Below are 16,335 nucleotides of genomic sequence, written 5' to 3'. Positions count from 1 at the left end.
CCAAACCGCTTTGCCTGTGATGAGTGGCTTATACTGCAGTCTGCCCCAATGACTAGATGGAGCCTAAGCAGTAGCTATGACAGAGGCGAAGTGGAGATAGTGGGTGGGGGTTCTCCTGGGAGGGGGAGACCCAGACTGGGGGGGGATACTGCCAGGGGGCTGCACCCCAGACAACAAGGCACTGGGTCCGGGAGGGACACAGAGGCCAAGTGGTAGTGGGACACCAGCCTGCAGAGGGCGCTCGAACAACTGGAGAGAGAATTCCCAGAGACAACCAGCAGGAGGCGCCGCAAGGGAGAGTCCCGCATGTTTACACTGAGATAAGCGATAGTGTAGGCCTGGCTTAAGTTAAAATGTACTCAAGTTGGCAGGACCTGATGAAATTCACACTAGAGCACTTGAAGTAGCTGAAACAATCACAGAACCATTAGCAATTATCTTTGAAAACTTATGGAGGATATGTGAGATCCCAGAGGACTAGAGAAGGAGAAACATAATACCTATCTTTAAAAAGGGGAACAAGAGGACGTGGGAAACCATAGGCCAGTCAATCTAATGGTGATACCTAGAACAAAATGATTAATTTGTAAGCTCCAAAAAAAATAATAGGGTTATAAATATATGCCAATATTGGATTTGTCAAGAACAAAAGCAAAACTAATTTCCTTCTTTGGCCTGGTCCACACTACAGCGTTAAATCGATTTAAACAGCGTTAAATCGATTTAACGTTGTACCCGTCCACACTACAAGGCACTTTAAATCGATTTTAAGGGCTGTTAAAATCTATTTCTGTACTCCTCCCCAACGAGAGGAGTAACCCTAAAATCGATATTACTATATCGATTTAGGATTAGTGTGGACGGAAATCGAAGTTATTGGTCTCATTCTTTTACTGAGCTACCCAGAGTGCACCGCTCCGGAAATCGATGGTAGCCTAGGACCATGGACGCACACCACCGAATTAATGTGCCCTAGTGTGGACACGTAAAATCGATTTTATAAAACCAGTTTTATAAAACCGGTTTTAATAATTTCGATTTTATGCTGTAGTGTAGACGTGGCCTATGATAGGGTTACTGGTCTAATTAATGCAGGAAACTTGTAGACAGGATATCTTGATTTTAGTAAGGCTTTTGACACAGTCTCACATAAACATTCTCTTAAGCAAACTAAGGAAATGTTGGCTAAATGAAATAAGGTGGGTTGTAGCGTGGAGGTGTGGCCTCCTGCCCTGTCAGAAGGGGAAAGACCTAAGATCACTCCCTGGTGGGCAGAACCAGGCCACATGCGGCCACCCCACCAGAAGCAGAGGGGCGGGACAGGAAGCTGGCCTGTAAGAGGCCAGCCTCCCTCTGGCCAGCTCAGAGGGAGAGCTGCCAAAGGTGCAGGATGTTTCTTCCTTGCTGCCAGGGCCCAGAGCTGAAAGACAGTTGCCCGACCACAGGAGTTACTTGAATTACTGGAGACCAGCAATGCCGATGAACTGCCAGGGCTGCCATTGGCTGTTTATCCCGGAGAGACCAAGGATGACCCCAGAAACCAGGTGCCCCAAACTGGGGAGGGTAGGAAGGAGCCCAGGGACGCCAAATAGGTTCAGCTGTGGAATTATCGTGAACTGGCCAGCATGTTGCGGGCAGATTCCCACTGGCCTAATGGCGAACTACCCCACCACTAATAAGGCCCTGGGCTGGGATGCAGTGAAGAGGGAGGGTCTGCATCCCCTACCCCAGCCACCTCACCTGTGGAAGGTGGCCATCTCCCCACTAAGAAACCAGGAGGCCTGAATTGGTCTGGCACCCGCCAAAGCTATGGCGCCAGGCACATTTGCTGTCGCTCACAGTTGAGAGCTTATTCCCCACCCTGAACTGCTGAGTGTATCGCATGGACTCAGCCTGAGCTATAACCTGTGAATTGCCCTGATTGAGGGACTGGGACTGAGAGACTAATTAAGGCCTGGTCTGATTGTCAGCCAAGCCTGGTAACTGCTCGCTGCCCTGATTGAGGAGTGCTGCTTGGATTAATCACCAGGGTGGATTCACTAGCTAGGAGCTGCACTCGCTTGAGACACAGTGAGGAGGCACGGCCTCCTGCCCTGTCAGAAGGGGAGAGACACGTGCCCCTCTTTACATGGGTGCACAACTAGTTGAAAGATCATACTCAAAGAGTAGTTATCAGTAGTCTGCTGTCATACCTGGGAGGACAAATAATGGGGTTCCAAAGAGTCTGCCCTGAGTCTGGTTTTGTTCAATATTTTTATTAATGACTTGGATATGTAAGTGGAGAGTATTATTATAGAATCTGCAGATGACTCCAAGCTGCAAGGGGTTGCTAGCACTTTGGAGGGCAGGATTAGAATTCAAAATAACCTTGTCATTGGAGAATTGGTCTGAAATCAACAAGATGAAATTCAATAAAGACAAATGTAAAAGTACTACATTTTGGAAGGAAAAATCAAATACAAAATGGAGGATAACTAGATAGGCAGTAGTACTGCAGAAATGGATCTGGACCATCCCAGATGTGGTCCCAGCACAGATACCTACCAAAAATCCAACTTTCATTGTTCGTATAGATAATTTAAAAACAACCACCTAAATAACATGGAATGTATGTTGGAGGACAGCTGAAAGTACAAAGCATCTGCAAACCATTATATCGCACAAGTTGTGTGACATTTCTTCTCCTCATCAAAAGAGCCCTAAATATTTCCTGACCCTAAACAGTGGGAGGAAAGAGAAATCCTAATTATGTTTTTCTATGGAGGGGATAAGGAGAGGGAGACATTGTTTTATATTCAGTATAATCATGGCTTAATGTTTGGATTCAGCACTACAGTTATAATGAAGGGCTGAGGTTTAGAGTGCACAATATAGTTTCATCTTAGACTTTATCAAATACCACTTTTTTGGTAGTGGATAAAACTACTAATCTTAAAATACATTTATCCTCAAATATAGCTGCAGTTTGTAAAACTTAGCAAAAACTGACACTGCATATTTTTATAAAAGTTCAAGCCCATTCAGTATGTAATTCTATGATCCTACTTCACATACTCCAAGTCTTCTGTCTCCAATTATGTTGGGAAGGTGATTAGCACACATGTAAATCACCATGCTTAGTAACTGATTTTGCTGGGGTTCCCAAATAGGGCACGCCAAACCAAGCCTTCTTTTCATATAACCGTTTGCATGACAATTATTCTGTGTCCCACCCAACAGAATAACTTGTTATACATCCCATGGCCACTGAAAAAGTTTGACATTAGCTAGTGTTATTACACATGCACATCCCATTCTAAGGCCCTGATGCAAATCCCACTGAAGTAAATGAGAATTTTTCAACTGATTTCAATGCGCCTTACAAGTTTGGGGTGGGGAGGAAGAGAACAGGTCTGAGGCACCAGATTCCACTTTGTGGTGTGGCATGTGTATCCAGAAAGCAGATGCATCTCCCAGCCTCTACTGAGAAAACTGCAGATATGATAGTGTTGTTAGACAGTGCTAGACTAGTGGCTTTAAAATGCAAATAGTTTCTTTTGTAGACTGTAATAGGAAGTGACTGAATTTCCAGTACTGTTCACAGCATTTTTGCTTTATTGTCACAAATGTGAGATGTTAGGTATGACTTTAGTTTCAGATATTATAACTGTTCAATTTACCATACCTAACAAGCACAAGGTACCAAAAATGAGGATCTAGCTCAACAGGAAGGCAATATGAAAGTAGTTTTGAAAAGTAAAATTGTTTATAGCACTAAAGTCAGTGCATCAATGGTATAATCAAACACCTACATAATATATATTTTTAAAGAACATAAATATTCAGTAAATTGACTATGACATGAAAATAAGTTTCACATTCTTCCACGCTTTTTTAAACTGCGGACAAAAAAAAGACATTCTCTAGACAGACACAGCTCAGCTTCACAATACCTCCGTTGCTCCTTAAACATTCTTAGATATCATACTGGGAATTTGTCATTCTGCTGCAGCTAACCTAGAAGTTTCCCCATAAAATCTAAGTATCACAAACAGGATTATATTTAGTGGACATGCACTAGTAATCTATACAATTGAACATTACACCAAGTAATACTGAATAAAACAACATTTGAAAAATCAACCCTCACCCTCCACTATGCTTGGTGACTGGAAATGCCAGTTTCATGGCACGTATTACAAAAAGAGTAGTAAAAACATTTTAGATACCAAAAAGAAATATTAAAAGTTATTCAAGAAACCTATGAATTTTTCATATAGAGATGAAACTGACCCAAAACAGTTGTCAAAATGGACATATTTACAAATGTTAGACTTGAATGACAAGGAGTAATGGAAGGCTTGTTCCTTTCCCAACAGAAACCTAGGGATTTGAAAGTGTACAAGTTCCATGTACTTTAGAAACTCATCCATCTTAACTGTGAGCAAGACAAGAAGGGAGTAGACCAAGTGTAATATTCCTCAACTACTTTAAGGGTCTTTTCACTTACAGCATCCAAACTGCAAAGACAGGAAGGCTGTACTGATAAAACCTTAGAGCAAAGAGAACATCACTATGCCATTTCCCTAACGTTGAGAATTCTCTTTAGCTGCAGCAAAGCATCCCCACTAGGTGAAGGCAGGGTTCACACCAAAACAAACACTCACCTGTTTAACATGCAGATGAACTCTAAATGCAAAGCTTCACCCAGCAGTCAACTGCCAAGTTTTAAACAAACAAACAAAAAAAAAAGTACTGTAAGACACTAAATGGTAAACCTGTCAAGTACTAAACACATTTTCTTCCAAAGTGCTAAGTCATATTTGTTAAAGTTTTGGCTAAAACAGAATACTTAGAACAGTTTGTAGTTGAAGCAGTTCTGTCCCTCAGTGATGAACCACAGTTATAGCTCACAAGTAGTGTGGATAGAGTGCTAAAAAATAAGATACTCTTGCTGCAACACAATGCCATCCTGCTGGCATTTTAAAAGGGGATTTTTGTTGCAAAATATTTCCAAAAAAGAGAATCCTTTACAGCGAAGTCTATGATACTTCCCCAATAGTCTGCCATTACACTTGATACAGCAGGACTTTTAAATTGTCCAAGAAGATTGTACAATAAATGTTATCGGCCACGCACATGTGCACAGGATAATTCTGCAACAGGAGTCAAAGACCAGATATTAGAGAGTGCACAAGGACTGTGATATTCTGCCCAGAAAAAAAAAATTCCTTTTTTTTTTAAATATATATATTTTTTCTGATACTGAAAATTAATGAAATCCAGCAGATAGCAAGATTTTTTAAAGTGTCAGAACTTTTTCCCTTAAGCTTTCATCTTGGTCTACTGAAAACTAAACCTTACCTGGACTATTACCAATAATCCAAGTCTTTCAAGGAATCAGATTACTACTGTAAATACCTTGAAACCAAAATGGTATGCTGTTATCAGAACTGAATTCTTCAACATCTTTTATAGTGACAGTAATTGGCAAATCACCACTATTACCATACTCCCACAACAGCTGCTACTATTGACTACTTTAGACCATCACTATTTCATCTAAGGGCTGGTATAATCATATCAAGCATATTAGTCCAGGAAAAGCTGTTGGTCTGCTAAGTTAAAACATTTCACGCTGGAACCTTTGCTTGATCTGATATCATAAACTGGGAATAAAAAAAAAAAAAAAAGCATATCTTTGATAACAATGGAATGCACTGGAAAGGTTATTCAGTCCCCTGGGAAAAAATATTAAATAAAAATAAAACCCAGAATACTGTCTAATTATAAGAAGTAGGCTCTGTGAGTAGTCTGAAGACATCCCAAGCACTGTCCATGAAGATGATGGTGGTGCCTCCTTAATATTAAGAAATCATAGCTATAAAAGTTAAGAGTCCTCTCTCCAAACCTTCTCTCAAAGCTTATTTATGTTCCTTTGTTGGTGCATAGTAGAGCTCCATGGGTTTGTTCACTTTCCAGTACTTCTCACTGACCAGCTCCAAGGAAAAGGAACCATTCAATACCTAAAGGAGGAGAAAAAACCAACAGTTCTGAAAATATATTTTCTGTCAACTCGCTATGAACTTCTGATGGTCCTGTCATTACTATCTGGTTACTGTGAAAACCCTGCAGTAGACTTAGGGAGGAACATTTACAGAACACAAGTCTCCTGTGGTTCTGGCTGCAGTTAATAGATATTTCCTGTTGTTAAATATGTTATCAGTGTTTCTGGTTGCTTATCTGCAGCTCATTATAATCCAGTGAGCTTAACTATGCGGATCACCACTCTTTCATTTATTATGCTTTTATTTGCAGGGGGGGAGGGTATTTCTACCCGACCCCGCCCAGTAGCTCCAACCAATATGCTAGCTGCTTTCCAAACACAAGAAATTGTCATCTCTTTTCCTAAGAGCTTGCATGCTAACAAGAAAAACAAATAGACAAGGATAGTGGCAAGGAGAATCAACAAGCAGCAAGGTGATCAGAGGATGACTGTCATCCCGATATATCCAAACTGTTACTGGAACAATGAATTTTTGGTGTGTTGGGTGTATGGTGGTGGGTTTTTGGGAGAAGCAGACAAATGATGTGTAGAGGGGTTGGCATCACTGATGGATGGAAAAGCCTGCATGATGTGCAGAGCAACATAGGTGGATAAGTAAGGAGGGAGAGAACTATACAGGACCTTGAAAGCAAAGAAATAAGCTCCAAGTTTCACTTTAAATTTACACACCAAGACCTGAGGTCAGGCCTCAGCTTCCCTACCAACAGTCTGACTTTATGAACAGCTAAAATGCAGTGAGCCAAGCTGCCTCTTCTCTTTGTTTCCTACTGGACCTGGCGTCTTGCAGCCACCTTGCTGGGTCTCTGCTAATGCAGCTTTTGAACATCTTTATGGTATCAGGTGCTACTGGCAGTAGAGTATGCATCTCCCAGTTATCAGTCAGGGGATTATCCACCAATATGCCTGAAAATCTTCGAAATATTTTTCAAAAATCTTTCAAACATGACTACAGATTGCCCTAGAAAGGAAATCGAGGCATCCCCAGAGTATGTGCACTGCTGCCCCTCTCCCAGCAAATGGGAGGTGGGATGGGATGGAACTTGGGGCTGAAGTCCAACGTATTTCACTTTTTTAACCAGCAAAATCTCTAAACCTTTCTTGAATTAGTAAGACTGGCAGGAATTTAAAATAGCTAGTGATACTGAGTATTCATCTAGCTAACGACTGTATTGTATCTTGACTGAATTTTTGTGGATTGTGCTCATTTAATATTTGCCTGTCTGAAATACTACTTGTGTGTGAATTTGACTTTATATCAATAGATATGTTTCCTACTGATAAAAAGCCAGTCTGAATTTGCCTAGAAAGTGCTACCACCCTTGGGCAATGAAGGTCATTCTCAATAAGCAAGTCCTCAAATCAAAGTACCACTCTTTTCCTCCTAAATTTTTACCTGTAAAATCAAGAGCAAGATCTTCAGCTGGCATAAATTGGTAAAATCCCAGTGATGTTAATGGAGCCACACCATTTACCCTAGCTCAGGGGATTGTGCCCATCCACACATTTACATCCCACTCCTTTTCTACTATCAATGCTTTTGCTGTATGCAATCACCACAGATAGACTTTTGTCTAAAATGTCAGCAAATAATGCTGGTGCTATGCTTTTAAAAATGGATTATGAATACAATCCATAGACCAATTTATGGACAGAATCCAAACCAATCACAATAGGATAACAAATCCATTGTGCCTTCAAGTTATAGTATTGTTGGGTCTAAACATTTCTAAATTAGAGTATCAACCAGATCAGCTACTCACAGTGTACTGGCCATTGGCCGTAGCAATGTAAATTGTGTACTGCTTCTCACTGGCTGTGTCAAGATTCATCTGGTTTGACTCTCCTTTGCTCCGAAGTTCCTCCAAAGCCAACCTCACAGCTAGGTACTTAGACAAGTGATCAACTGTGGCATTACCCGAGGTCTTTATATATCTGCAACAGTATCAAGAAAGATAACCAAACATATCTGAATCAGTTGTGCAGAAAAAGGCACTAGATAAGCTTCATATGTAAAAGTAAACAAACTTGTATGTGAAGAGTACAGAGTGCCTCAATGTTTTCACTCAAGATACAAAAGAAGCAATTTACTGAGCAAGAAAGAAGTCCTCACACCTCTCTCAACCTCCTCTTCCACAGACTCCAACTCTATTTGTGGATAGGAAATATTACTACTTGTCATCTGCCTAAACTAACTGATCATGTGAGACGTTTTTAAAAAAAGTAAATATTAAGGACTGCTCAATCCTCTGAACACAGATGTGTGACATCAATTCAGTGGACAAGAATTGGATACTTGGCATGCTCTGTGACCACTTTCCTTGCTCCAGCTACTCTTCATTGACTCCTTGTTCTCTGGAAATCTAAACCAAAAAGAGTGAGATTTTCAAAAGTGCCGAATGACCTAGGATGTTGTACTTCTAGAACCCATGAGAAAGCTCTTGTGCTGAAGAGGAGTAAGAAAGCAGATTCCAGATATTTCAGGAAACTCCAGAAAAAAAATACAAACCTGCATACAGCAGATACCAGAACTTATGAGCATGGATCTGGACAGGATTGCACAGACTTTAGGGTGAGATTCACTTTTAATGGGACTTATGCTCCTGAGCCACTTTTGAAAAACTTCACTCTTCTTTCCCAATTTCCAAAGACAAAGGAATTCACACGTTGATCCATTCAGCTACGCTCTAACACCTACATAAGGCTTATTTTTATATACATTTTCAAAAGGAATGAGGAGGGACTGGAATCTAAAATCATCTATGGTTTTAAAATGCTGTCAACCAAGCATACCACACCAAGAACAGAGAGGTGTTCTTAACTGTTAGGAACTTTTTCTGCAATCAAAGGGTTAAAACAAACTATGATACTACAAAATATTAACAAAAATAATTGGCTACTCTATTTAGGATGGAGAAAGTGCATTCAGTTCAACAGGACAAGGTGTAACTAGAGAAGAAATGTCTACATTTGATTTTTAAAAAGCCTCAAGAAACAACATATTAAGTAGCAGTAAGAAAATGATTAAAAGATGTTGAAGATACTTACCTGGTCTGTGCACTGTCATCATTCTCCATGAGTGTAGGATGGGGCCTGAAGACTAGTTCTATTTCACTAGCACCGTCCATTACTGGGTCAATTGCCACAGTCGTATTGTTATTGTCCAATTCTAGCCCAGAATCATCTGATGTTTTGGTTCTTTTGTTACTAGGCCCTGCTTCCTGATTGCTGTGTGTCGAAGCATTGCTACAGTGTGAACTGTCACCATTATCTTCTGCTCCACTGCCATTCTCAATCTGTTGTTTCTTGCCTCGTTGTAGCCTGGTAAATAAAAGTGATCTCTTCAGCAGCTAATCAGCATTCAGAATTAATCAAATTTCTTTAAATTCTCACATGCTGGTTCACACAGTCTCTCTCAAACAATTTCTTTTCAGTTGTCTATAATCAATCACACACAAAAGGGTGATATAGTTAGCATATTTGAAGGCACCAACATTTCATAGCAATTATCAGTTACATGTTCAATAACAATGAATTTTTCTAACATTCTTTTCTATACAGCGACTATGCTGATTTTGTTCTGGCACTGAAACTACAAAAAGGATTTTCTTTTCTTTGCATGCATATTTTACACATGAAAAACTGTGTTTTAAAAAGTATAAATTCTGAAATAGATTCTTATAGAAATATCCCATACAGTTTAATAACTTATATTTTTCCAAAATTTATTGTAGCAGAAGGCTTTTGGGAACACAGGTCAATAATTATTTTCACACAAGATTGCAGGTTCTTTTCTCTACATTACTATGTTTCCTAGCAACACACACCCTTTAGGTAAAATTGTTATATATCAGAATAGTGTATTTGCATCTTCCCATCCACGACAGAGTGGAAAACTGAGCAACCTGTAAAGGACACTGTATACTATCTAATGGTATTAGATTTAATAATGCACTGGCAAAATATTAATGAGCTACAATTGATTTATGCCACCCTGTTCTTAATTCTTTTATCTGAATATGATCCCATATGTATGCCACCATATTAGTTACTTTGAGCACTGTGAAAGAGTAATCATATCTGTACCGCCAGTGTGTTTCAAGCATATTTTATTCTATAGTTTATTTATACAAATTGTTTCTCTTTTAGGCTTAAATATAGTACTATAACAAGCTGAGAAATTCTATGTATGCCTTTCAGCCTTGCAAAATAAATTGTCATTAAGATATCCTAGTCCAAATGCAAGATTTATTTGCCCATTTACCCTCATCCTCCACGACAGTAAACAACCAAGAACAAAAATCCCTACTAATGAGATTTTACTTACCCAACCAGAACAAAATCCCTTATCCCAGGTCAAGTATAATTTTGCAAAACAAAATGTTATCAAAATTATGCAATATTATTAAACTTAAGAGACATTATGGTAGGACATGCTTTCACTCTACGGGACCATCAAAGAACTGATAAACTAGCAAATTAACAAGGTGGGGGCAGGGGGGGCAAACCTTCAATAAACCACAGAGCAGAATTATATTCTAAAACATCTAGATGTACCTTAGGGGTGTTCTCTTCAGACACAAGGTTGCCCAAAAGGGGTGATTCTTTGTACAGATTTCACTGTATTGTATCATTTGAGAATCTGTATGATCAAGTAAAAATGCTGCAATGTCTATACTTTTACTGATTTCCCAAGCGGGTTCTTACTGTGTTGTCCATCTTTTGCACACAATACAATCACTAGTTTGTGAAGCCTAATATTTGGCTGTCATGGAGAGTTTGGGATGTGATACAGGAACTCAAATTGCTGGTCAAAAAGGTAGGAAATTTAAATTTAAGACTTTGATAAAAAGTATCTGGAAAAAACACTTACCTTCCTTTCATAACTGTTGTTCTTCGAAATGTGTTGCTCATGTCCATTCCATTCTAGGTGTGTGTAAGCCCATGTGCATTGCAAGAGACTTTTGCCTCAACAGTATTTGTAAGGTCGGCTGCAGCACCCTCTTAACATACCATGCATTGGTATATTAGGCGCTGCCAACCCTGCGCCCTCTCGGTGCCTTCTTTCCGACAACTTCAACAAAGGGGCAGGAGGGTGGATAATGGAATGAATATGAACAACACATCTCTAAGAACAACAATTACAAAAGGTAGGTAACTTTTTTCTTCTTAGAGTGCTTGCTCATGTCAATTCCATTCTAGGTAACTCACAAGCAGTATCCCTGGTGGCAGGCTCGGAGTTCACAGCTGTGTGGCTTGCAACACAATTCTACCAAAGCTAGCATCAGCTTGGGCTTACTGGGTGAGCGTATGAAATGTAAACAGGTGGATAGATTACCAGATAGCGGCCCTGCAAGATATCCTGAATCGGCACCTGGGCTAGGAAGGCTGCCAACTATGCCTGCGCCCAAGTCAAATGGGCAGTTGCAGACCCCATGGAGGCACTTTTGCCAGGTCATAGCAGTAATGGATGCAGGTTATGATCCAGGAGGAAATCCTCTGCACAGACATTGGGCGACCTTTCATCCTGTCTGCCACCACAACAAACAACTGTGTTGACTTAAAAAACCGCTTGGTCCTGTTGACGTAGAAGGCAAGCACCCTCCTGATGTCCAAGGCATGCAATCTGCACTCTTCTCTCAATTTATGAGGCTTTGGAAAGAAGATAGATAAGTATACATCTAGACCAGTATGAAACTGTGAAACTACCTTCGGCAGGAACGCAGGATGCGGATGCAGTTGGACCTTGTCTTTGTAGAACATGATATAGGGTGGCTCTGAAGTAAGTGCCTTGATCTCAGAGACCCTACGGGTGGACATTACTGCAACCAGGGAAAAAAAAACTTTCCAGAAGAGGAGGAGAAGGGGGCAGGAGCTAGAGGCTCTAAGGGAGGACCCATGAGCCACAACAGCGTGAGATTCAGGTCCCAGGGAAGGACGGGATCACTGACATGTGGGTAGAAACGCTCCACACCTTTCAAAAACCAGACCGTCATGTCATGAGAGAAGACCAACCTGCCCTGGAGTGGAGTGTGGAAAGCTGAAATAGTGGCCAAGTGGACTTTGATCGATTACAGGGACAATGCCTGGAGCTTAAGGTATAGAAGATAGTCCAGGATCACCCACAGCGAGGACTGCTCAGCCTGGAAACCCCAGTCTGAGGCCCAGCACAAACTTTTTCCACTTGACAAGGTAGGTTGCTCTGGTGGAGGGCTTTCTGCTCCCAACAAGACCTGTTGGACCCGGGCTAAGCATTCCCATTCCTCAGCATTTAGCCATGCAGAAGCCATGCTGTCAAGTGCAGTGCCACCAGGTTCAGCTGCAGAAGATGGCCGTGGTTCTGGGACAGCAGGTCTGGCCAGAGGAGAGCTGCAGTGGGGCAGCTACCAAAAGGTGCATCAGCATGCCGAACTAGAGCTCCTGCGTGGCCTCGGCAGCAATCAGGATCACTTTCTCATTATCTTATTTGATCTTCATAAGAACCTTGTGGATTAGCAGCACCAGTGAGAAGGTGTACATCAGAGCCCTCAACCATGGGAACAGAAAGGCGTCTTACAGCCATTCTCCAATCCCCAGAACAAGGGACATTTCCTGTTCTGATGAGATGCGAACAGATCCACCTGGGGGGTCCCCACCTCTGGAAGATCACATTGACCACATCCAGGTGAATTGACCACTCATGGTGAGACAAGGTGGTCCTGCTAAGGTGATGTGCTACCACGTTCTTGGCCCTGGGCAGATGCGCGGTCACCAGATAGATGGTATGCCGCAAACAGAAGCCCTACAAGTCCTTCTTGGCAAAGGGCTGATGACCTGGCTCCGCCCTACCGGTTGATATAATACATCATTGCGGTATTGTCTGTCAGGACCTGCACCATCTTGCCCTTCACTTGAGGCAGGAAAGCCTGGCAGGCCAGGCGAACTGTTTTGAGCTCCCCGATGTTTATGTGGAGGGACAGATCATCCCACGACCAGTGGCCTTGTGTGCTGAGCTTGCCCAGGTGGGCTTCCCAACCCAGGTCTAAGGCATCAGAAACCAGGGTCAGGGGTTGCGAAGGAAACTTCCTCCAACACCAATTCAGGGCTCAACCATCAATCCAGGAACGATTGGATGTGAACTAGCACCCTGACCACCTTGTCTAGTCACATCTATTAGGGATGGAGACCGACACCAACCACTTCTGCATTGGCTGGAGATGGATCTGGGCATGCTGGATCATGTACGCACATGCAGCCATGTGGCCCAACAACTGCAGGCAGGTGTGAGCAGTGGTGAGCGGGTAGTTTTAGCCTGGAAATGCATCTTCGGAAGGAAGGCTCTGGCTCCTGTGGAGTCGAGAACAGCCTTAATAAACTCTATTCATTGCACCAGCCTTAAGATCAATTTCTTTTTGTTTACCAACAGGCCCAGGTTGCGGTGGGTGGAATGAACCAGATCGAGGCTTCTTTGCACCTGTTCCTGAGATCTGCCCTTAATGAGCAAACCATCGAGATATGGGTAGACCTGAACCGCTCAGAGCCTGAGGTAAGCAGCCACTAGTGCTATGCATTTTGTAAACACCCTCGAGGCAGATGAGAGGCCAAAGGGCAGCACCATGAACTGGAAATGGTGCCCGCCCACCACAAAATGGAGGAATTGTCTGTGACCTTGGAAGATGCAGATATGGAAATAGGCATTCTTCAGATCGAGGGTGGCGTACCAGTCTCCCAGATACAGGGAGGGGATGGAGGCCAGGGAGACCATGTGTAACTTCAAGTTTTTGAGCAACTTATTGAGGTGCTGCAGGTCCAGAATGGGTCTTAGACCCCTTTTCGCTTTCAGAGACAGGAAATAGCAGGAGTCAGAATCCTTTTCCCCTCACATCCCAGGAGACCTCCTCCACTGCCCCCAGTTGCATGAGGTTCTCAACTTCTTGAATGAGGAGCTGCTTGTGAGACGGGTGCCTGAAGAGAGACAGGGGAGGCGGGGGAGTGGCCGAGAATTGCAGGGTGTAGCCCCGAGATACAGTGTCTAGCACTCAATGGTCTGAGGTGACCCATGACCAGGCTGAATGGTAGGGACAATGATGATTGAGGAAAGAACAATGTAGATCCAGGGAGTTGACTGGGGCATCGCTCTCGAGTACACCCTCAAAACAAGCACTTCTCACCCTGAGAGGCTTCAATGGGCCAGATTGCACAGGGAAGTGGGAAGAGGAAAGGCAGCAATGACCAAATCTTGTGTCTCTATCCCTTCTCCTTGCAGGCCCCTGTCGAGGCTGCCAAGGCCTTAGCGGTGGGAGTGGCTGGAACTGCTTCCTCATCGCCTGCAGCATATGCAGACCCAGCAAGCGAAGGGTGACCCAAGTGTCCTTCAGTCCATGCAGCCTCAGGTCAATCTGTTCTGCGAAGAGCCCATTCCCATCAAAGGAAAGATCCTGGATCGAGGCCTGCCATCTCCTGGGACAAGGCCCGTGGTCTGAAGCCAAGAGCTGCTCCTCATGACCCCGCCAATTGCAACCACCGTAGCTGCTGAATGGTCCACATCCCACGCCATTTGGACGGAGCACCTTGCATCCATCTTCCTCCACCAGGGCCCTGAATTCCTGGGCCAAGTCCTGGGGCAGTGAGTCCTTGAATTTATGGAGGAAGTCCCATAGATTGAAGTTATACTTCCCCCAAGAGAGCCTGATGGATGGCCACCCAGAATTGAAGGCTGACTGTCAAATAAATCTTTCTCCCAAAAAGGTCCAGTGTCTTGGCCTCTTTATTCTTGAGGGCCAAACTGGTTTGCCCTTTTCTATCCTTCTAGTTGGCCACCGACTATCAGCAAGCCCAGAGGAGGGTGGTTATACAAATATTCAAACCCTTTGGCCTGGAGGAAATATTTTTTCCTCAGCATTCTTGGAGGTGTGGGATGGAAGAAGGACATTTGCCAAAGGGCTTTTGCGATTTTTTAGGACCCCATCGTGTACTGGTAGCACAACATGGATGGGGTAGAAGCTGAGAGCACACTGAACAGGGTGTCTGCCTGTTTGGCCATCTCCTCCGCTTCCAAGCCTAAGTTCGTAGCCACCCCACGAAGCAGGGCCTGATGTTCTTTGAAGTTGTCTGGCGGGCTGGCGCAGGAGAGGCTCACCACCACCTCATCCGGGGATGAGGATGATTACTGGGTCCCTGGGGGAGGCCCTGAGGAATCATCCCCCATGACAAAAGAGGGTTTCGGGGTAAGCGCTTGCTCCTCTATCCCAGCCTCCAACTGTGCCTCGCATACTGAGCTTGGTGCTGCCAGAGCCGGTAGTTGTTGCTCTGAGATGGTCGCTGAGGAATGGACTGACTGAGGCATTGGCATCACAGGCATGCCCCACGTGCTCTAGTAGGGCTATTGTGCTGGTCTCTGGCCTGCTGCCACGACAGCATCGCAGAGGGCACCGATGCAGTTGTGGTGAAGGACTTATTTCCGTTTCTGAAACCAGAGGAAACACCTTCCAGTTATCACGGAGGGGCCATTGAAGCTTGCATCTCATGGCTAACCATTGCCGCAGGAGACCGGTGCCTCGAGTAGGAGGATCAGTGCTCAGGTTGGGGGCGACTGCTCCCACCGTGGGGATCTGCGGCAAGGAGACAGCTGGCGGGAGGATGATTGGTGCTGGCAATACAATGACTGATGCCTTCTTCTAGGCGACCTGCATCAAGAGGGGAGACCATGAGCATGGTGCTGGCAATGTGGGATGCCCCACAGAAGACAGAGACCTGGGGTGCTGAGACGGAGAGCGCTGTCTCGTTTCCAGAGAATGGCATCATTTGCCCGCCTTCTTGGGGGTCTTTATGGCTCACTTGCCCTCACTGGAAGCCTTTGCCATGACCTGTGACACACATGGTGCTGGAGATGTTGGTAGAGGCCTCTGCGCTCTATGCGCCAGGAAGGCATAGTCACTGCCACCAGTCTGGGTGCCCTACCACCTCCTGGAATCAGAGGCAAATCACTGTGAGAGCTAGAGGTGTGGCTCTGGTGTGGGCTGTCAGCCTGAACTGGGTCTTTTGCCCTTCTTCTTGGTGCCAGGGAGTCACTTCTTTTACCTCTTCTTAGACACTGCTGCCAGAGGTGCGTTGTGCACCAAGGCTGAGGTGCTCGGGACAGTCTGGCCAGGAAGGCTTGGACTCCAGACAGAGAACAGCCTCCAGGAGGAGGGCCCTCAAATAGATGTCTCGCTCTTTCTGAGTTGTGGGACAAAAGTTCTTACAGATGCAACACTTCTCCTTCACATGTGATTCCTCCAAGCATTTGAGGCAGCTGCTATGGGGGTCACGAA

At 43.8% G+C, this 16,335-nt stretch overlaps 1 protein-coding gene across 2 annotated transcripts in view; it reads right to left on the bottom strand.

Annotated features, from left to right (window-relative positions):
* Positions 1-3,571: 3,571 nt before the first annotated feature.
* The window catches only part of RNF2 (ring finger protein 2), a 56,940-nt gene continuing 44,176 nt past the window's right edge, over positions 3,572-16,335 (bottom strand). For both annotated transcript variants that reach the window (XM_030573071.1, XM_030573072.1), the window contains exons 5-7: positions 9,092-9,364; positions 7,807-7,978; positions 3,572-6,005 (exon numbers count right to left, since the gene is read on the bottom strand). In XM_030573071.1, coding sequence (XP_030428931.1) covers positions 5,904-6,005; positions 7,807-7,978; positions 9,092-9,364 — 547 coding nt within the window. In that variant the 3' untranslated portion in view covers positions 3,572-5,903. The remainder of the gene's footprint in view (positions 6,006-7,806; positions 7,979-9,091; positions 9,365-16,335) is intronic.

The sequence above is a fragment of the Gopherus evgoodei genome, chromosome 8 (assembly GCF_007399415.2).
Source record: "Gopherus evgoodei ecotype Sinaloan lineage chromosome 8, rGopEvg1_v1.p, whole genome shotgun sequence".
In the NCBI taxonomy this organism is placed as follows: domain Eukaryota; kingdom Metazoa; phylum Chordata; order Testudines; family Testudinidae; genus Gopherus; species Gopherus evgoodei.
Note: the sequence above shows the minus strand (reverse complement) of the source record. Positions and strands in the feature narration are given on the sequence as shown.